This window comes from Rhizopus delemar, genomic scaffold (assembly GCF_000149305.1).
Source record: "Rhizopus delemar RA 99-880 supercont3.4 genomic scaffold, whole genome shotgun sequence".
Classification (NCBI taxonomy): domain Eukaryota; kingdom Fungi; phylum Mucoromycota; class Mucoromycetes; order Mucorales; family Rhizopodaceae; genus Rhizopus; species Rhizopus delemar.
Window position 1 is genome coordinate 156,887 of NW_027137830.1, and position 20,437 is coordinate 177,323.

At 35.4% G+C, this 20,437-nt stretch overlaps 9 protein-coding genes across 9 annotated transcripts; 5 read left to right on the forward strand and 4 right to left on the reverse strand.

Annotated features, from left to right (window-relative positions):
- Positions 1 to 1,022: 1,022 nt before the first annotated feature.
- RO3G_05584 (uncharacterized protein) lies at positions 1,023 to 2,792 on the forward strand (the record flags this gene model as incomplete). The annotated part of the gene is made up of 7 exons (XM_067660174.1): positions 1,023 to 1,111; positions 1,170 to 1,683; positions 1,744 to 1,842; positions 1,906 to 1,998; positions 2,164 to 2,265; positions 2,333 to 2,618; positions 2,779 to 2,792. The coding sequence occupies 7 exons, from the start codon at positions 1,023 to 1,025 to the stop codon at positions 2,790 to 2,792; spliced, it is 1,197 nt and encodes a 398-aa protein (XP_067516275.1).
- A 402-nt stretch (positions 2,793 to 3,194) lies between these two features.
- On the reverse strand, positions 3,195 to 3,742 carry RO3G_05585 (uncharacterized protein; the record flags this gene model as incomplete). The annotated part of the gene is made up of 4 exons (XM_067660175.1): positions 3,195 to 3,262; positions 3,319 to 3,488; positions 3,545 to 3,582; positions 3,635 to 3,742. 4 exons carry the CDS (start codon positions 3,740 to 3,742, stop codon positions 3,195 to 3,197), a joined length of 384 nt encoding a protein of 127 aa, XP_067516276.1.
- Positions 3,743 to 4,392: 650 nt separating this feature from the next.
- RO3G_05586 (uncharacterized protein) lies at positions 4,393 to 6,091 on the reverse strand (the record flags this gene model as incomplete). The annotated part of the gene is made up of 5 exons (XM_067660176.1): positions 4,393 to 4,514; positions 4,567 to 4,709; positions 4,766 to 5,597; positions 5,661 to 5,921; positions 6,007 to 6,091. 5 exons carry the CDS (start codon positions 6,089 to 6,091, stop codon positions 4,393 to 4,395), a joined length of 1,443 nt encoding a protein of 480 aa, XP_067516277.1.
- Positions 6,092 to 7,782: 1,691 nt separating this feature from the next.
- RO3G_05587 (uncharacterized protein) lies at positions 7,783 to 8,573 on the reverse strand (the record flags this gene model as incomplete). The annotated part of the gene is made up of 4 exons (XM_067660177.1): positions 7,783 to 8,066; positions 8,131 to 8,297; positions 8,349 to 8,386; positions 8,463 to 8,573. The coding sequence occupies 4 exons, from the start codon at positions 8,571 to 8,573 to the stop codon at positions 7,783 to 7,785; spliced, it is 600 nt and encodes a 199-aa protein (XP_067516278.1).
- A 2,087-nt stretch (positions 8,574 to 10,660) lies between these two features.
- RO3G_05588 (uncharacterized protein) lies at positions 10,661 to 10,819 on the forward strand (the record flags this gene model as incomplete). The annotated part of the gene is made up of 2 exons (XM_067660178.1): positions 10,661 to 10,704; positions 10,771 to 10,819. 2 exons carry the CDS (start codon positions 10,661 to 10,663, stop codon positions 10,817 to 10,819), a joined length of 93 nt encoding a protein of 30 aa, XP_067516279.1.
- Positions 10,820 to 11,771: 952 nt separating this feature from the next.
- RO3G_05589 (uncharacterized protein) lies at positions 11,772 to 16,024 on the forward strand (the record flags this gene model as incomplete). Its single annotated transcript, XM_067660179.1, has 12 exons — positions 11,772 to 11,806; positions 11,861 to 12,385; positions 12,435 to 12,990; positions 13,060 to 13,146; positions 13,192 to 13,398; positions 13,457 to 13,852; positions 13,925 to 14,390; positions 14,484 to 15,175; positions 15,225 to 15,348; positions 15,411 to 15,580; positions 15,635 to 15,793; positions 15,845 to 16,024. 12 exons carry the CDS (start codon positions 11,772 to 11,774, stop codon positions 16,022 to 16,024), a joined length of 3,597 nt encoding a protein of 1,198 aa, XP_067516280.1.
- A 317-nt stretch (positions 16,025 to 16,341) lies between these two features.
- Positions 16,342 to 18,161, reverse strand: RO3G_05590 (uncharacterized protein; the record flags this gene model as incomplete). The annotated part of the gene is made up of 5 exons (XM_067660180.1): positions 16,342 to 16,929; positions 16,979 to 17,122; positions 17,280 to 17,409; positions 17,460 to 17,866; positions 17,922 to 18,161. The coding sequence occupies 5 exons, from the start codon at positions 18,159 to 18,161 to the stop codon at positions 16,342 to 16,344; spliced, it is 1,509 nt and encodes a 502-aa protein (XP_067516281.1).
- A 208-nt stretch (positions 18,162 to 18,369) lies between these two features.
- Positions 18,370 to 19,200, forward strand: RO3G_05591 (uncharacterized protein; the record flags this gene model as incomplete). Its single annotated transcript, XM_067660181.1, has 4 exons — positions 18,370 to 18,381; positions 18,437 to 18,911; positions 19,063 to 19,096; positions 19,146 to 19,200. 4 exons carry the CDS (start codon positions 18,370 to 18,372, stop codon positions 19,198 to 19,200), a joined length of 576 nt encoding a protein of 191 aa, XP_067516282.1.
- A 224-nt stretch (positions 19,201 to 19,424) lies between these two features.
- RO3G_05592 (uncharacterized protein) lies at positions 19,425 to 20,436 on the forward strand (the record flags this gene model as incomplete). The annotated part of the gene is made up of 5 exons (XM_067660182.1): positions 19,425 to 19,611; positions 19,661 to 19,821; positions 19,867 to 19,950; positions 19,999 to 20,124; positions 20,179 to 20,436. The coding sequence occupies 5 exons, from the start codon at positions 19,425 to 19,427 to the stop codon at positions 20,434 to 20,436; spliced, it is 816 nt and encodes a 271-aa protein (XP_067516283.1).
- Position 20,437: the final 1 nt, after the last annotated feature.

A 20,437-nucleotide genomic window follows, 5' to 3' on the forward strand; every position in this document is an offset into this window, starting at 1 on the left:
TGAAGCGTCCTCTTCAAGTTGTTTTAAGTTTCTTTATACATATTTCAAAATTTGAAACTAAAACTATCGAGGTTTGATGAAAATGGTCCTTATGCTATATTATTTTGTACCAAGGCACGAGTAGAATGTGAGTAGGTATCTAATTGAGTGAACAAGATTATGAAAAAATAATGGTAATGATAACGAGAAAAGTAATGTCAATGATGAAAATGATATTCAGTTCAAGAATAACATATACATATTCACCCACTCCTAGCCATCAAGATATGCAGAAAAAACACACAAACAAAATGTTTAAATATGAAAAAATCAAAGTGATGCAACATGTCTTATCACTTTCACTGTAGTATTTGATGCAGTTGAGTGACTTATAGGTCGAATGGTTCCTTAGGTGCCCATGGTAATCTATAAAGCCAACCCAAAACTTCAGCAACAATGATAGCTTAGTTCTAGCATCCTATGTAGCTTTATCCACAAGTGTTTTTAAAAATCTTCCCAAAGAGCATACACGGAGTTGACAATGTTTGTTTACAGGCAACCTGCAACAATTCATTCTGGGACAACTGAATTTCATGAAGGCAATCTGGTAAGCAAGCTTATACTGTCTGGTGAGAGAAAACGTGATTACAGGAAATAAATAAAAGGATAGGTGAAAAGCCAGATGAGTATCTGGCCGTATAAAAGTAACTGGCTAGTTTTTTAACTGCTGCAAACATATCCACGTTGATCAAATAAAGCTACGTTAAATGAGCTCTGGCCGCAACATTTTCTTATATCTCATTACTAAATCTTGTACTCCTAAATGATTAATGATGTATAATACACATAGATTTAAACATAGAATGCCTTTTTTGTGGTAGTGAAGTCATTCATAAATGCAATAAGCATGAAATTCCTTTTGAACAAATCAAAATCATGAAGGACACAGCTCCGACAGACGAACACAGTGACTGCAAATATAAAGCAGCCAGGAAAAAAGCAACATTTTTTTTTTTTTTTTTTTTTAAAAAAAATAGTTCATAATGTACGAAGACGATGAAGAGGAATTAGAATTACTACGTCAATATGAAGAAGAAGATCCATTAGCGGATGATTCTCATAAATATTCTAGGTTTGTCATCATATTTATTACAATTAAAAAAAAAGGTTTAAATAACATTGAATAATAGCGACGAGATGGATAGTGACTTGGAAGATAAGATCATGAGCATCGTGCAATACGACTCAGGTGTAAAAAGGAAAAGAACCAATGCAGAATCTGTGCTCCCAACACGATCTAGCTCCCCGGTGCCAGCAAATACCACAGAGACCACTTCTAAAATCGTTGCTACACCTAAACCTTCAGTACGTCGTAAAGTGGAAACAATTCATGCACCTTTGGATATCGATAAAAAGCGTACTGAATTCTCTGCTGCTAATGAGCTGCATATTGAATCTTCAGACGACGAGGAAGAAGGAGAATATATATCTGAACAAGATGAGGAGACAGATTTGAATAGCAGTCCGAGTGAGTCTGAAGAGGACGAAGAACCACAGGATGAAGAAAAAACACAAGCAGTTGCACCTTTAGTTACAAGGCATATTTCCTTGGATAACAAACAGTATATGGATGATGAAGATACGTCTGAAGAGGAAATTGAGCTTGGTAAACAAATTCAGGAACTGATTGATAACCAGATACAGGTAAATATACTCCTTCTATTGTTTCCTTAAAAAGATCTTACAAGTTGATCAACACCTTAGGGACGCAACAAGTACAAGAACATTTCTGAAACGGACACCAGAGTACCTTACTGTACTGTTTGTCATTCCCCCGGTCATACTTTTCACAGCTGTCGTATTGTAGGGATTCAAAAAATTGCTTTATATTTTGATATGCTTGATTAAATACGATATCTTTTATAGTGTAAGCGATGTGGTTCTTCCGAGCATATAAGAAGAAATTGTGATTGGTTGGATAATTGTCGAAGGTGTAAACAGACTGGCCATCTTGCTGCGGTAAATTATTGAAATACTGATATCGTAATTGTATCAAGCTCACTATTGCATAGGATTGTAAAAACCCAACGGTACAGAAGAATTGTGATGTTTGTGGTGGAAATTATCATACGAAAGAGGTATTAAAAATAGCATTTACCTGTGTATTTCTAATACATTCTATAGCAATGCTTCAGACCTTTCCATCACTACTTTGGTGTAAAGCCTCCTGCCAAGAGTATCTTTCCTTATTGCTATTATTGTTCTAATAAAGGACATTTCGGTGATGTAAGTTAGATGGTTGAAGAAAGAAACAAGAAAGATGAACAGCTTTATTCTAATCATTCATATTTAGGAATGTCCTGAACTTTCATTTAGATTAGGATTAATGCCTTCTGTATTTAAAATGAAAAACACAGGTGGAAACAAATTTGAAAAGAAAACTAGAGATTCTTATAAGGAAGGAAAGCGAAATAACAGCTACTTGGGAAAGAGAGCATATCCTGAAGATGAAGATAACTCATATCCCTCAAAGAAGAAGGCCGAATACAACTACAAACGTCGATTTGTGACAGCGAGCGGTAGCGGCAACAATAACAATAATTATAAGGCACCCATCACTTTCGTCCACAGCCACAACAGTAGGAATAGCGAAGAGAGCAGTGTATATAATCGAAAAGAAAATAACAAAAAAGCTAAAAAAGAAAGCAAGTCAGGAAATAATGGTAAATGGCCTGAAAAAAAGGGCAAAAAGGGACGAAAAGGAAATGTGCTAGACCAATTCTTTCAACCTGAAAAAAGAAACATCACTGTGATACATAACAAGCCTGTTACCGGAAATAGCAACTGGAAAGCTATCAACAACAACTCCTTGCCTCAGCCATCAAGGTCAGGCACAGTTCACTTAAGTAACAAGAAGAATAGAAAAGATCAAGGCCAACAACAGCAACAAAATCAATACCAAATCAATTTTGTAAGAGGAACGAATAAGCTCCCAAAGCCCAGTAAAAGTGGTGTCATTGACTTGACTCGTTAAACTTTTTTTTTTGTAAATTTTATTGTAAAATTCTTGTGTAAAAGATGTATACCTTTTTTTACATTATAGACACCATATAAATCCTTTGTTGTTCATAACGAAAAAACTTGAATGCTTTTTAAAAGTTGAAACGAAAAGGACATGTTTTTATATGATACAAAGTTACAAGCGGTTTTTATTATTAATTTTTAATACCAAAGTAAGAGGAATAGCTAGTGTAACTGTTGTTTCCTACGACTGTCAAGACATCTAAAACATAAAAAGTCATTAACCTTTGATCGCATATACACGCTTCACAAACTTACAGTCACTTTCTGCAGTCAGATTGGTTGGGACTTGCCAGACGTATTGTGGGGGTTGAACAGGGATAGAGCCATTGGTAAGGATGTTGACGATGACAGGAGTCAAGTAGGCAGCATTACCCTTCCACAAGCCAATTTTTTCAATTGTAGTAGCATTTTTATCAAGCACAGTCCTTTAAACGGTCAAAGTTAGTCATGGTTCCCGCTTTTACCAGAAAATACTTCTTACCATGCGATTGTAAAGTTAGAGCCACCTTTTATTTCGGTCTAGACATTGAAAAAGTTAAAGCGATGTGATTTATGCATGATGATAACCTACACTAAGTACAGGAGAAGTGATGGCAACACCGGCATTAAGTGGTGCTTGAGCAAAAGCAGTAAAAATAAAGAAAGCGAAAAAGGCACAAACAATTGAGAAGAACTTCATTTTTATATGCAAAGAGTAAGAGAAAAGTATAGTGTTTTTCTTGTTTTCAGGGCCACTGTATTTATATTTATTCCCTTTTTTTTTTATGTTTCTATGAAATCATTCTTGGCTTTCCATTGCATATTGTATACTTCATACTTTTCCACTTTCTACGGGAGACCCTTTATAGAAGGAAGCAAACGAATAAATAAAAATACCAACAAAAAAAAAGTGTACGGTGACCATAACATAGTTATTCCTCAATGTCTTTCTTTTTTGATCTTTCATCTAGCAAAGGCTTGTTCTGACTGATGTATGACCAAAGCAATACGTAACATGTCGGATAGGTAAGGAAAAACATCCGGCTTTGTTTTCCGCGTTTACTTTACCATTGGGATAAAAAGGCAAAGAGATAAAGGGTCTTGTCATCCTATCCTTCTATAAAATAAAAGTGTCTAGAGTAATGCTTTAAAACATCCTCTTTCTCGTTCCTTTTTACATCCTTTCTTCATTTGACAAGCTACATATTACATCACACTGCCAAGAGGGTCAGGCGATAATTTTTTTCAACGTTATACAAAATGTCATTTAGGTACACAAGGAAAAAAGGGTTACAGGAATAGAAAAAGGAATTGTATGGACTTTGGTAGAAAAAAAAAGATCAAGAGTTTTTATTGACCATCTATAAGAATATTGGTAGATTTTGTAGGGATGTGATAGATGATGTATTCAACTTCTTTTTTCAATTCATCACAATATCTGTTCAATGGCAAGTCATTATCATCATAACCAACTATTAAAATCATTATTACATTTGCTCAAAATTTTTATGGAAAAAAACTTACATGGATTTTCAATCTCTGCACCAATAGCTTCGATACCAAAGAGAGTAAAGGATACTAAGGTGACCACAGGTGCAACAAGCCAACCGAGGGTATCTACTAGGGCAAAAGGTAAAAAGAAGATATAGAGCATCACAGCTTGTTTCCTATATTCAAATATGAGTTGGAAAAGTTTAGATGCACTAAAGAAAAAAAAGCTTACAGGTGAATGTTGTATGCTTTAGGAATAGGTGTATGCACAATTCTTTCAAAGGCAGTTAATGAATTCACCAAAGTGTCAATCGAATTCGTTGTCACAGACACAAGGGAGGATTCAATCTTATTCTGAGCCTTGGCTTGATTAATATAAAGAGCAACACGGAAAAGGATTTCGAGTGGTAAGGAAATATCTGAATCACCCAAGTAAGGTAAATCTTCAGGGCTTGTGAACTTTGAATGATCCAAATGCCTTCGAACACCCTTGTGGCTTTGTTGTTTGAATCGATTGATCAAGGTAGCTTCAGCATCTTTGTAAGATGTTCGTCGGTTGTTTTCTGGTACCGCGGATGAGGTACCAGGTGAATCAGTGACGGCGGTTGCAGGAGGGGTATTGATAGATTCATCCAACAAGTGTGTGCCTTCATGTTCTTCTACTTGCTGCTGCTGCTGCTGCTGCTGCGAATCATCTTGGTCCTCGTCATCCTCTTCTTCTGTGGTTGTTCTTTGTAACTGAGCAGCGGAATAGTGACTAATGTCTGAGTATGGAAACTCTTGCTGAATCAAGGAGCGACGGATATTGGCGATATCGGTAGGGTCATCTGCTTCCATGTATTCACCTTCTGAATTGGGTTTAATAAAGTTACTTTTAGAGATACAAATTGCCGGATTGCGATTAAAGAGATTGAAGCGACGACGATGGGGTGAGTCTCTGGGTACATCCCTATCTAGATCTATAGGAATACTCTTGCGAGGACCGATTGCAGCCATATTAGCCTTCTTTTTCTTTGTTCTAGCAACACTGCTAGGCACCCACTTGGGTGGCAATAAGATCTCTACTATTATTTTATACATTAGCTCTATTTTTCAACCATACCCCCCCTCAATCAAAAAATAGTTACAGTCATAATAGTTGGTACCATATTCTTGTCGAAGATGGTGTTTTGTTGCGACGAAAAATGCCAATAAAAGTTTAATACAGCGCATTTTTTCTTTATGATCATTTTCGGTTTCTTCAGGGATATTAATCCATATTTGCCGTGCTACATTTCTGATGGTACCCATCACAGTCTGAACCAGCTTACGACCTTCCCAATATCTGTCATAGGCAGTATTGACACGAAATGCAAGCAATAAACCCAACGCAACAGACACTGTTCCTACTACACAAAACATATAAGCCCTGTGCGCGTTCCTTTTTTTTTTTTTTTTTTTTTTTTTTTTTTTCTTTGGTCAGAGTATATTTACAGACAGAGACAGGGACGCTGATGGTCACACCGAGATTAATATGGAGAAGACAGACCAAGCATGAAAAACCTGTCATGGCAATCATATTAGGTAAAGTAGGCAGGAAGACCTAGAGGAATAGATGTGTTAAAAATACTCAATCATCTCATCCATACAACTTACAGATCCTTTCCATCGTAAGACATCAGGCCATACAAATTGACGTTTAATATAAAAAGAAAAATCGCCCAATAGTGTAGGCTTTTTTAGGTACGAATAACCTAATGACGTTAATCAATTTATGTCATCTTATTCAAACACGCTATTTATTTTACCCTCTGTTGTATGTGAGTTTAATTCTGACATAAAAGGGGGATATATAAGCAAAAGAGAGAGGGAAAGAAAAAAATGAAAAAGGTGTACAAGTCTTATATGCGCGTTGTGCTAGGTCAAAAAAAATTTTTGAACAAGAAACAAAGTAAGATTACTTCATTGGAGCGTTTTTTACATAAACATCGTACAGTGTAACACGTTGATGCATTATGTTGAAAAACCCAAGCCTCCTTTTCTTTTTTTATAAACTAATTTTCTAAACAGTATGAAAATACAGAAAGGAAGAAAGAGTAGTTATACAAATGAATACACAAATTATTTAAATTTTAAACTTTATTTCTTTAGAGGATAAACGGATACTTTTTTCATTTTTATATTTGTAAATAAAAGAACATTTAGCCAAAGCATGAAGCCTAAGACAAACTGATAATTGTCGTCGGTGATTAATTTGGCTCGGTTCTATTTTACCTGTTCTTTTGTTTAATAAAAAGAACCGCTTTTAAACCAATGTAAAGCTTAAAAGAACGGCGGTAGCAGGTGTAAAGAAAAACAGAAAAAAAAAAAAAATTCACTACACTTTTATAGTTTTACATAAAAAAATTTTTTATTCTAAACCCAACTTTTTACTGTCACATTTAAACTACAAACCCTGTTTAAACTCTTTGAATTTGATTGAAAAAAAAAAAAATATGAAAATATCGGATATTGAAATAGACTTCAAAAAAGATTAGTTGAATGTATTTTGAGAAAAGCTCAATGAATCTGCAGATGATGCAATAGGATTAATTACCAAGAATACATCGACTTAAATCACTCAACTTTAAGCCTGGTCTGTCAAACAACCTTTGTTTAATCCATTCTATTTTTTTTTCGACTATAAAATTTTAATCGAGAATAAATGAAAAACTTGTCCTTCTCCTTTTAAATAAACCTGCTTCTTTCACTAAAACTATTCTCAATTCCTTTTTATTTTGAATTCTCGAGTAAAAAAGATGTTTAAATTTTTATAAAATAAGGAAGGAAAAGGAGGGGGGGGGGGGAAGGTCGTTCATAATTTATTACGTCTTGATCTCTCCCTTTTCAATCCCCTCTTCCTCCTTTATTTTATGCTGTAAAAAAGTGATTGCTCACTGCTTTCTTTACATGTGTTTTTACAAGTTGGCAGGTCAATTGTTTAATAGTCCTATTTAATCTAGATTCCCCCTCTTCCTTTTTATTTATCAATGTGTGTTGATAAGGAAAGTACCTTTCACAATCTATGGTTTTGTGATATTAAATCAGATTTAGTCTTGTGTCACACAAATATACCTTTCTCGCCCTGAAAACTCAGCTCCTAACCAAACTTTTCAATATGTGTTGTACTCCTTTTATATGAATTTCATTATGAAAAAAAAAAAGATTATGGTTTTATGTAGAGTAAGGATTTCTATTACATATGTTTAACAAATTAAAAGGTTATATAAATTAAAGAAAGAGAGCAACAACACCAGCGACACCAGCAACACCGACCATACCAGCTTTCAAAGAGGAAGCGGCACTGGTAGTTTGAGAAGCAGATGCAGTACTGGATGCAGAACCAGAAGATGAAGCAGGAACAGCAGAACCAGAATGAGAAGCAGCAGCAGAAGTGGCGGAGGAGGCAGAGGAGGCAGCAGTGTTGTTTGTGGTACCAGGGGCAGCACCACCAAGGATAGTAAAGTAAGTAGAGTAAGTGGTTTGTCCATTATCGCCAGTAAGGGCAAGTGCATCTACATTTTTTAAAAAACAAAATTGTGGTCAGATTGAGTTCTTCTTTATCATCACTATACTCACAAGCAGAGCCAACTTCAACAGTAGCAGGAACATTCCAAGTATATTGAGGAGGGTTGACATTGATAGGACCAGAAAGAATATTGGCAATGGAGATTTGCAAGTTGTTGGATGAACCACTTCTCAAGGCAATAGAATTAATGGTTTTAGCATTGGTATCTGTCACAGTCCTATTTTGAAATGATTAATAAACAAGCAATCTTCAATGTCTCAATCATTACCAAGTAATAGTGTAAGGTTGACCAGCAGTAATGACTTCCTATAATAGTTATAAAAAGAAGGGGTAAAGGAAATGGTTAATCAAGACATACAGCATATCATCTTCATATCCTTACACCAAAACCAGGCTTATTAACAGCAACACCAGCATTAGCAGCGGCAGCAGTAGTTTGAGCATAAACAGTAGAAACAGCAGCAGCGAAAATGGCAGCAATTGAGACCTTCATTTTTTAATTGTTTAATAATTGAGAGAAAAAGAAGTTTATTTTTTTTTTTTTCAAACAATTTTTTTTATTCCATTCAAAAAATTAAAGTGTAACAGGTCGTGCACAAACAGCAGTTACAAGCTCTAACTTTTAGCCAATCAGATGTCGAGAAATTAAATAAAGAATTTTACAGTGTGTTACTTTCTCCTTTGCACGAGGATCTACGGCGTACAATTATGAAAGAGAAAGGAAAGGAGCATTTTTCACTGGAATGCTTACATGTCAAAAGGAGCCTTTATTTTTTTTATTTAAAATGGTAAAAATGAAATAAAAAATAATAATTGTGTGATCTTTTTTTTTTTTAATTCCTAAAAATAAACTGTTTCGTCTTATTGTGTCACATACAATTTATAAAACAAAGCAAACGCGCAACAAACATTGAGAATAATCATGCGGGAATTCTTTTTTATTTACATTTAAAAAAATAAAAGAGAATTGAATGTGTTCTTACATTAAAAGCGAATACAATCTATTCATTCTGAAATAAACATAGATCACATCCCCCACCTCTTTTTCATTCGATCATTTTCGGATATTAAACATTTTTTAGTTGTTGTGTTTGGAAAGTCCAGAAAATCTTTTAGTGCTTCTCCAGCAACTTTCAAATCATAAAGAAGGATATTGTCTGATTTCATAAAGTGTTTAACTTGTTCATCCTCATCAACACTCGCTTATATCTTAAAATACTTGATCTGAGATGTCAATTTTAAATTGAGATTTTAAATTATATCAACAATGTACAATATCTTTTTTAAAATAAAGCATAAAAACTCTTTATGAAATTGATAAATGAAGGAGCCTTGTCTTCTTTTTACAGTAAAAAGAAAGAAACAGGATTGAATAATTTAATATTGAATAAGGTTAGCTTTGATTGAATCATTAGTCTTTCAACAACAAGCATTCATTATATTTAAATCCCCACAGGCACAATTAAAAATCAACAAATTCCATTGGAAGTATCTCAACATGTAGACCAATCACTTTACAAAAGTATGCACCCTTATTCTCATAGTTGATTGACTTTTAAATGTCGGATATTTAAATATACACCACCTCGTCTGATGTTCAATTTGAAGTTTAATTTTATGAGACTGACGTTAAATGATATTAAAATGTGCTAACAGACAGAAAAAAAAAAAAGGCCGCGTTTCGATAGATGTTGTGGTATTTTCGGATGAACTTTAGATGATTCCCATTTTTGTTTTTTGTTTTTTGTTTTTTTTTTTAAGAAAAGCGAATTAGAATCTGGGTTTATAGTTGTTTATTGAACTAATGCAAGATGAGCTATCGAATTTGATGTTGGCCAATACTATTCCTAAAAAATCAGGTCGTTCTGTATGACTTTCAAAGGGAATACTGTTCGACCTACGATAAATAATTATTGATGTTAAAATCAGCGTATTATTTTGATTTTAGATTCTGATGGTTTACTAGATCAAAAAAAAAAAAACATCATTGACAGGACCATCAACTAACGGTCGAACAACCGCATTAACATAGATTGATGATAATTGACTTTCTTTGGTGATTTCACTGCTTTTTTTGTGAGGAAGACGTTCAACTCTATATTATATCAAATTAGATAAATTTAAACAAGACAGAATTATTGCTCTAAGCTTTTAGATTTCTTAAAGATGACGTTGTTCACGTTGCTATTCATCTTCTCTGCGTAGTAAGTCATTATTTTTGATGTGGCTACCCTTGGATCAATGCTTTTGTTTACTGTTTCCTATAAGGAAAAAAAAAATACTTTCACAATGGCTTTTAACTTGTGTTCAGCCTCTGAGGGAGTAAAATTTCAGTTTTAATACTAGCATTCCCTTATCCATTGCTTGAGAACCATTCAATATAAGTGACTCTTGTTCAGAGTTCATTTGCTTTACATTAATCCTCATCACCCTAGAGCGCCGGGTTGCAGCTTGTTTCCTCTTACGATGCCAAGGAGCATCAGGACACTGGGCCTTCAATTATTGAGCACTTTTACAGATGAAACAAGCTTTTCTTCTGCAAAGGAAAATTGAGTAATCCACCTTTATAGGATCATCAGCATGACAATGGTTGCAAATGGGGTTCATATTATTCCAAACAATATGTAAGTAGTGACCTCATTCCGAAGATGGGATTTGAAGAGTAAGATGTTCTTATCTTTCTAATTTAGCCTTGACAAGAGTAACATATCCTCTGCCATTAAACCATCCACTGTATGATGGAGCCTTATTTCTAAAATACCTCCATACTTTTCATATAACTATATTATCAAAGGCTTTAACTTGTCATCCTTTTCATAAGGACTATCAGTGATTCATATTCTAATACCATCCGAGTTTTTATCCACCAATGTTTGTATTTTGATTTTTCTATAGAAAACAGATAATTCCTTATTTAATGCTTCTATCTCATTTTCCTTATTATCAAAATTAAGCTCAATGTACTGCTGAACTCTATCAATTTTTATTTCTTCCAGGACTGGGCCTTTAGGAAATCAATTTCTGAGGACAAGATTAAGGCTTCTATTTTTAAGCTTTAAGACCTCAAATTATGAAGAAGCTATAACAATGGAATGTTTATCTATAGCTTGGAGAAAAACTGTTTGACTTTTCAGAACAAAATCATTGCTCTTATCTAACTTGTTCAGTGAAGCACTTTGTTTTTAGTTTTAGTTATTTGCGCCCATCTTTTTGAATCCAAACAGTTTGTTGTTGAAATTATGGCGAGAATCGGCTACATCAGACAGATTATTCGCCTCGCTGGTAATGTCGTGATTAATAGCAGAAAGAATCATGAATTCATCCCAAAACATTGTATGCTTTAATAATATCGGAGATAATAAAAATATATTTCATTCTCCATTTACTAAAGAAAGAAAAAGAGAAAATGGGATAAGCGATAATTAAAGTACAGATGTAAAGTATCTAAGCAGATTCAAAAGATGATCTCTTTACAATAATGTAAATTTAATCTTTTTTTTCTATTATGAATATGATTTGAATAATAAGTGTAGCAAAGTATGTGGCTTATTGTTGATTAAAGCTCCTATTTCGCTGTAGGAAAAGAAGGAACTTTTGATACGCACCCACTTTCTGTTTCTCCCAACACCCCCCTCCTCACAAACAAACGTTTGTGTTCTCTTTTTTTTTTTCACTTTTTTAAACCAAAATTATGTCTTCGCCTATTCAACCTCCTCCAAACATACGGTAATATGATAATACACAATATGCTTCACTCGTTTCTTAATTTACTTGAAATAGCTCTCCTTCGAGTACCACTCAAACAACGTCTGCACCTACAATGTCTCCATATACTCATCATCTACCACCACCTAATTTGCCACTGACGAATACCACTAACCCTGGATCTTTACCACCACCACCTAGAGTAACAGAGCTACCTTCTATTCTCTCACCTCCACGCAGTGCTTCACCTTCTACTTTTAATGCAACATCACAACATACGACCTTACCACCTCCTAGTTCACTTGCACCGGAACCAACCGTGCTACTTCCACCTTCTATTCTTCCTTCGCGTACTTCAACTCCTCCCTTTGCAGAACGTCGTCCTAGTAGTGTAGTCTGTGCACCTGTTCCACCACCACTCGCAGCCAATCCGCCAGTACCCGCAAGTTCTCCTCAAACTAATACTGGAGGAGGAGGATACAGGCCGTTGAATGTAAGAGATGCACTGACTTATCTTGATCAAGTTAAAGTAAGATTTTCTGACCAACCGGATGTTTATAATCGATTTTTGGATATCATGAAGGACTTTAAGAGTCAAGCGTAAATTACTAAACACACGATATTTTATATTTGACTAAAACTCTTCTAGAATTGATACCCCAGGCGTTATTGAACGTGTATCTGCTTTATTTAAGGGTCATCCAACACTTATTTCTGGATTCAATACATTTTTACCACCAGGTTACCGTATTGAATGTTCTACTGACCCTCGTGAGCCTGATCTTATTACAGTCACGACACCGAGCGGTGTTACAACTACGACAGGAAAACGTTTACATTTAGATCAAGACACACATGCACCTCAACAACAACATCACCACCCTCATCATCACCATGTTCCTCACCCACCTCCACCACAAGCTTATTACCCTTATAGTCATATGCATCCTCCTCCACCTCACCCAATGTCATCTACTGCACCTGCAGTACCTCAAGGTATGATGCCTTCTTATCGCCCTTCAACTATCGTAGCTCCTCCACCACCCCCTCCACCTCCACCTCAACAACAAGCACCTCCTCCACCTCCACCTCAACCTTCACTTCCACCACAACCAGTTTCGATTCCTCCTCGTCATAGTAGTCCTTCAAGGTCAATTGGAGATGATGATGAATCGCCATTGGAATTTAATCATGCTATTAATTATGTAAACAGAATTAAGGTACTTTTTAAGTTGTACTATGGCCATACTTGATTTTTAAACTACAGTATATAGAACCGATACGCTCATGATCCTGATACATATAAACAATTTCTTGAAATTCTTCAAACTTATCAAAAAGACAATCGACCTATTCAAGAAGTAAAATAACCAGCAATTAAAAAGTATATAATAACCCATTTGTAGGTTTATACACATGTTCAATACCTATTCAATGGTGCACCCGATTTATTGGAAGAGTTTAAACAGTTTTTACCAGACATCACCGGACAATCAGCTAGTAGCTTATTTGATTCGATATCGTCCAGTGGTTCCAAACGAGGTCCATTGGGTGCTTTATCTGGTCATCATTCAAGTTTACTTCCGCCTGGTAAAAAGAAACGAACCAACCAGGTAAGTCTCACTCACGGTGGATGGGATGGAAACGCATGTGCTTATCACGATATATTAGTCAACCAAAAGGCCTAAATATAAATCAAACGGAGGAGACCCATTCAGTTTTTCCAATTTCGACCCAGCCAGACCCTCTGTTTCTGCAGAAGAAATCGAACTGTTTGAACGGATTCGTAAACATATCGGTAATAAACCATCGTACGAAGAATTTCTCAAGACACTCAACTTGTATACACAACAAATTGTGGATTTGGATACATTGGTGAATCAAATTGCCATCTTTATTGGCAATAATCGAGAATTGTTTAGCTGGTTTAAGAGTATGATTGGATATGAACCCAAAGAGCATCCAATTGAGAAACCGGCGAATACGATTCCAAAACCTGATCTGAATACGTGTCAAACAACAGGTAATCCTCATGAAAGTCCCAGTTATCGTGTTGTTCCTAAAGAGGTAAAGTATGCCCCCCCTCCTTTAAAGGAAGTGAAAGTGAAAGCATTAAAAAAACTAACAAAAATTATAAAGTGGCAAAATCAACCTTGTTCTGGTAGAGATCAATTGTGTTGGGAAGTATTGAACGATGAATATGTATCCCATCCGATCTGGGCCAGTGAAGAAGATGGATTTGTTGCATCTAAAAAGAGTCAATATGAAGAAGCAATGCATCGTTGTGAAGAAGAGAGATATGATTATAATATGAACATTGATGCCAACTTGAATGTGATTGCTCTTTTAGAGCCTATCGCCCACCGCATTGAACAAATGACGCCAGAGGAGAAGAGCAACTTTAGGCTGCGACCGGGATTAGGTGGACAGTCAGTGACAATCTATGAGCGCATTATTAAAAAGATTTATGATAAAGAAAGAGGACTTGAAATTATTGAATTGCTCTATTCAAATCCTGCACAGGTTGTTCCTATTCTCTTACGACGATTAAAACAAAAGGATGAAGAATGGAAACGAGCACAGGTACATGAGAATAATGCGAGCTGTAATAAACAAAAATTTACCAAAAAAAAAAAATAGCGCGAATGGAATAAAGTATGGAGAGAATTGGATGCAAAGAACTTTTATCGTGCATTAGATTATCAAGGCATTACATTTAAAAGTAATGATAGAAAAGCCATGGCACCCAAGGCACTTGTGGGTGAGATTGAAAACATTTTACAAGAAAAGAAGAAAAAGAAGTCTTTGGAAGAAAAGACAAAGAAGAAGAACTATCAATTCAGATTTGATTTCAAGGATCAAGAGCTCTTTAAGGACGTCACTCGTGTGATTTATTCTTTTGTTGACAGACAGTCGGGTTATACAAACAGTGATCGTGAAAAGATTCGCCTGTTTATTCAAGCCTTTATCCCTCTTTGTTTTCAAGTAGAGAATGTCGTTTCAGAAGATGATACTATGCAGTATAAGAACGAGACAGTGGATGAGGATGAAGTGATGGATGATGAAGATGATAATCACTCAACTAACACTGATGAATCTGAAACGGATCGATCAAGAAGTAAAAGAACACCAATCAAGAATGGCAAACATGAAGACGATCATACCATGGATTTATTGCGTGATGTTTTGACAAAACAACAAGTGGAGTCAAACGAACAACAAGGATCCCCTTCTTTGATAGAGCAAGTGGAAAACGTCTCTTTAGACGAAAGCGAGAGTAACCTGTTTGCTGCTGCCGCTGCTGTTATTGCACCCGGCGGTGTCAAGAAGCGAAGTTTATACAGTTTCTTTTGTAACACGGCTTTCTATTGTTTCTTTAGACTTTACCAGGTAAGTTTTTTTTTATCGTGCTGTATTCTTCTAAACTACTGGATTATAGATGCTCTATGAAAGATTAGAAAAGTTAAAGGCGATGAACGATGAAATGGTGAAAAATCCAAAGATGGGTAAACGTGTAAATAAAGTAGCGCTTGATCTTGGACTCTATAGTACTCGTTACGATGGTAAAGGAAAAAAAAAAAATGAAAACAGGTGATTTTCACTTGGCGCTGACATTGTATGTTAGATGTGGAGTTGTCTAAAGGATATTATCATGCTATATTGGAATTAATTGACAAATTCTTTGACGGTGACATTGATCAAACACTATTTGAAGAATATACGCGTTACATATTCGTGACAGATGCGTATCTTTTATTTACTATTGACAAACTTGTTCATACAATGATTAAGCAGGTAATTGCATATGCATACATGTAGAACAAGAGGTATTAAACAGATTGCACATAGATTCAAACTATTATTACAGATCCCAAGTCTGTTGAACTCATTCGATTATTTAAATGTGACAAAGGACTGGAATCTATGTCACCTAGAACATTGGCCGTGTATCGCTTAAGAGCTGAAGACATTGCTGGTTCGTCTGATAACCTTTACAAGATTAATTTCGTAATTAGACATGTACCATGTATGATTATATTTTATTAATATTCATTACAGGATAATCAATCACAATACATGACCATCCAATTAATTGGCAAAGATGACTACATGATGGAGCCAACAGCTGAGGACAAGTATGAGGATTATGTTGCAAGCTATATGGATTGGGTAAACACAACTGATGGTGTCGATCCATCACAAATGAAGCCTTCGTTCCTACGCCGGTATATAAATTAGATACATCCTTGATTGTAGCTCGCTTCTGATCTTTTTCTCTAGTAATTTAAGACCCCAAGATGAGCATTTAAATAGAATCTTTGTACGATCTAAACTTCAATACAAAATTGACCAGAGTAGTTACCATATGTATTATATCGTTGGTTCAGAGGATGTCTTTATTCGTCCTCATCTAAAACCTGCTGAACGAAAAGAATCAAAGTGGCAAGAGTGGCTTTCAAGCCCAACCACAGGTTGGTCAAAAGGTTTAGACGAAGAAACTCGAGCTTTAATGGAAAGAGAAGCACAAGTGTTATTTAAATAAATAACAGAATTTTTTATTTTCTCCATTTACTAAAGATCTTTATAATGGCTACTTTAACAATATTTGCAGCCTTGTCATTTTCCTTCTTAGTAAGTCCAGTGGTTGTGTGAATTTTGATACTTGCTTTAGGACAGTTCAGTTCTTGTTCATAAACATATTTTGCACGGGTCACCAATACCCCTTGTAAAGCACATTCATCCACGACATCCTGCAGTAACCGTTCCTCTGTTTCACGATTCACTGTCGCCAAGGGCAATTGCTGAAGGAATGATTCCTTAATGCGAATATGAAAGAAAGGAGAGGGCGAATTGATATCAGGTGATTCAAGATAAATAAAGGGTTCTAGTGATTTATGAGATAGCACTTGACGAAAGGACGATGACCGTTCAGCTAGTTCTTTGAGGATCGAAGGTTGTTGCTCAATGATACGAAAGGCCTCGGAAGCAGAGACAGCAAGCATGGCTGGCATGGAAGCAGAAAAACAGTAAGCACTGCCTGAAAGACGTTGATGATCTACGATTTCAACACTACCAGCACAAAAACCACCTGAACCACAAAGTGCGTTGGCTAACGAACCAACGATCATGTCAATTTCCTTTGCCTATATTTGCATCGTTTAGTAAATTGGAAAGCTTACAAGTTTAAGTTACATCAATGTTGTACAAGTCGGTTAAACCTGCACCACGGTTGCCTAGAACACCAATGGATTGAGACTCATCTAATATTAAGCGATATTTGAATTTCTTTTTGAGTTCAACCTTTTGAAGAATGATGAGTAAAGCAAAGAAAAATTTCTATAATTCAATTCAGTTACCAATTTATCTAGAGGAGCAATATCCCCAAAATTAGCGAAAAGACCTTCTGTTACAATAAAGCGACGAGTAAGACGCTTTTTATGCTACACACACAGATACACCTTAGCAAAAATACCTTACGGTTTTGTTATCTTACTTTTATATGCTCAGACTGAATATCATTTAAAACTCTTTCTAAATCTTCCATGTCGTTATGTTTATAAAAGCGCACAATCGAACGAGAAATTTGAATGCCTTTTTGAACTGCAAAACTAACTCCATCATCACTAATAGAAAATCATGAGCGTCGTGTTGACAATAACAATAAAAAGCTTACACTACTAAATAATCACCACGCTTGGCAAAGGCAGGGATAACTGAAGAGATAGTAGAGAATCCTTGAGCATAAATAATAGCATCATCTGTACCAAGAAAATGTGCAATATCACGCTCCAAATCCATATGAACATCAATTGTACCATAAAAACCTGGAGGGCCACAAGAGCCAACACCATAGTTTCGTAAAGTATCAATCGCTTTTGTACGGATTTGTTCCGAAGCAGTGAGGTTTAAAAAATTAGAGGTAGCCAAGTTCATTAAGGGTTTGCTATATCCAGCAATTTTAGCCTTAACAGATTGAGGTCCATTAAGAACAGGTATTTTTTCAAGATTAAATCGGTCATAAGAAGTAAGTTTGGGTGCCAGTGGTTCAGGTTGCCATTCTTCAACAAGGTCATCAATTTCCTATAATTCATTTGGATAAATACCTCTCTTCAGTATCTTTTTTGTTGCTTTTTACCTTTTCAGTCAATACCACATTATTATCATTAGGTTTATATTTTCTAGAAAACATATACTTCATGGCAAAAAAGACTAAAAAGAGTTCAAGAGCAACACGAAATGGATCATTTTGATAAGCGTTTTTCAAGTAAGAAATGGCCAAGTGAGAACCAGGAATAGCTTCAACAAGTTCGTAAATTGAATTTATAGTTGAATTAATAAACAACGCAGGATCGTGAACTGCTTGATCATTTGACATCCTGCCCTATTACACAATAGAAAAAAGAAAAAGAAAAAAAGGGACAACTTCTCTCTGAGCTTTTAATTTTCCAATAAAATAAAGAGTTTCCATTTATAGAAGTTCCCTATTCTTTTTGTTCCAGTGCGTCTTTTTCTCTCTCTCTTTTTTTTTTCCTTTTGCAATAATTCTAAATTTGTAAAACAAAAACAACGCAAGAAAGCAATATATGGTCGACAATGTAAGTATACTCATATATACTACTGAAAGGTGAGAGCTAAACATTTTTTGTGTAGTCGACCTCACATGGAGTTACAAATTTTTTAACAAGAAGACATTCTACTGGTGATGGAAGTCTTTCTAATACACTTTTACTTCCTTCATATCCACCAAGCACACCGGATCATGATTGTCGAGGATTCAATACCCCTGAGGGAGCTTACACACTAGTGCACTCTATCTTTATCAATTCTTTGCAGCCTCTTTATACAGTAGGCACCTCAGCAAGCCTAGTATCAATTAAATATAAAGAAACAACAACCAACCTTCAGCGTTATGAAGCGCAGCCTGGTGCACGAAACTTCAGACGTATGTTTAGTCATAATGCATCTTCTAATACGGACTCGGATGAAGAATACAATGTTTTTGGTACAACGCCTTCAAGTTCTTCTTCAAGCTGTAACAAAAACCATTCTGTTATCCCAACAATTCCAGAAGATGATTTCAGTGTAGGCTCTACACCTAAGCTATCGTTCTTGACTAGAAATCACAGTAAGCACCATCATTCAAGAAAACCCAAGACAAATATCACAAAGACCAATTCTAGCTTTGTACAGAAAATTATAACAAATGATCAACTTGCAAAGATATTAATGTCAAGAACAAGTGATGATACCAACCTATTTTATAACTGCGGTACTAGTTTTATCTGGATGGATGCCTCCGGAAATCCAAAGGTTAGTTCAATTTAATTTACAAGCAATGTCGAACTTATTAAGAATATAGGAACCATTATCAAGAACGGTATTCACAAGAGCATGCCCTACTTCACATGATGTGAATTTGTTAACAAGGGCGGCGGATCAACTGGATCTTATCATTGGGTTTACATCGGGTGATATTATTTGGTTTGATCCATTATGTAATAAATATGGTAGAATCAATAAAGGCGTAACTATACACTTTGCATATACATATATAACGTGTTAACAGAGAATATAGGGAATCATGAATTCATCTCCGATTACAATGATTAAATGGTTACCAGGACATGAGAGTATATTCATGGCCTCTTTTCAAGATGGAAGTATCATGTTGTTTGATAAAGATAAAGAAGATGAAGTGTTTCACCCTGATTCGATATCTGACATAAAAGAAAAATACTTGTTTAAAATATCAAAACATGCTCCAAAGATAGCAGCCAAATGTAACCCTGTTTCCCACTGGAAACTATCACATAGATCTATTACAGGTAGCTCCAAAGGAAGCTTCTGATTATTGTTACTAATTAAATATCCTAGCTTTTGCTTTTTCACCTGATTGCCAGCATGTGGCTATAGTTGGTCTTGATGGCTTATTACGCATAGTCAATATTTTACATGAAACTATAAGTGATGTTTATGAAGCTTATTATGGCGGTTTATTTTGTGTTGCTTGGAGTCCTGATGGAAGATACATTCTTGTAAATCTTTTATTATTATTGTTACTCATAACTAACTCTTTATAGACTGGGGGCCAAGATGATCTTGTTACCATTTGGGCTTTTAAGGAACAGAGAATTATTGCTAGATGTCAGGGGCATCATTCATGGGTAATAAAGCAGTAAAAATCAGAAAAAAAATATTAAACAAGTTTTTAGGTGAGAAGTGTCGCATTTGATCCTTGGAAGTGTGATGAAAAAGTCTATCGTTTTGCTAGTGTAGGAGAAGACGCCAAGTTGATTTTGTGGGACTTTTCTGTGAATACATTGCATAGACCTAAAACGGTAAAAACTTTTATCAGCAAAAAGAATGATATTTTAAAAAAGAAATGTAAATAGAAATCAGGAAATAGAAATAGAGGCACATCTGTTTCTTCTGTCAGTTCACCACCCTTGTCCAGTATATTAGCAACTATACAAGATAAAGGGCCCATCATACACCCCGTACTTGCAAAAACCCAAGTAGCTTTTCTACAGCCCACAGTCATCAAAACAATTCACAGTGATCCGTGTGTAGGTGTCTATTTTAGAGAGGATGCAATTGTGACAACGGATAAAAGAGGAAGAGTCAACATATGGCAAAGGCCTTGTTTGTAAT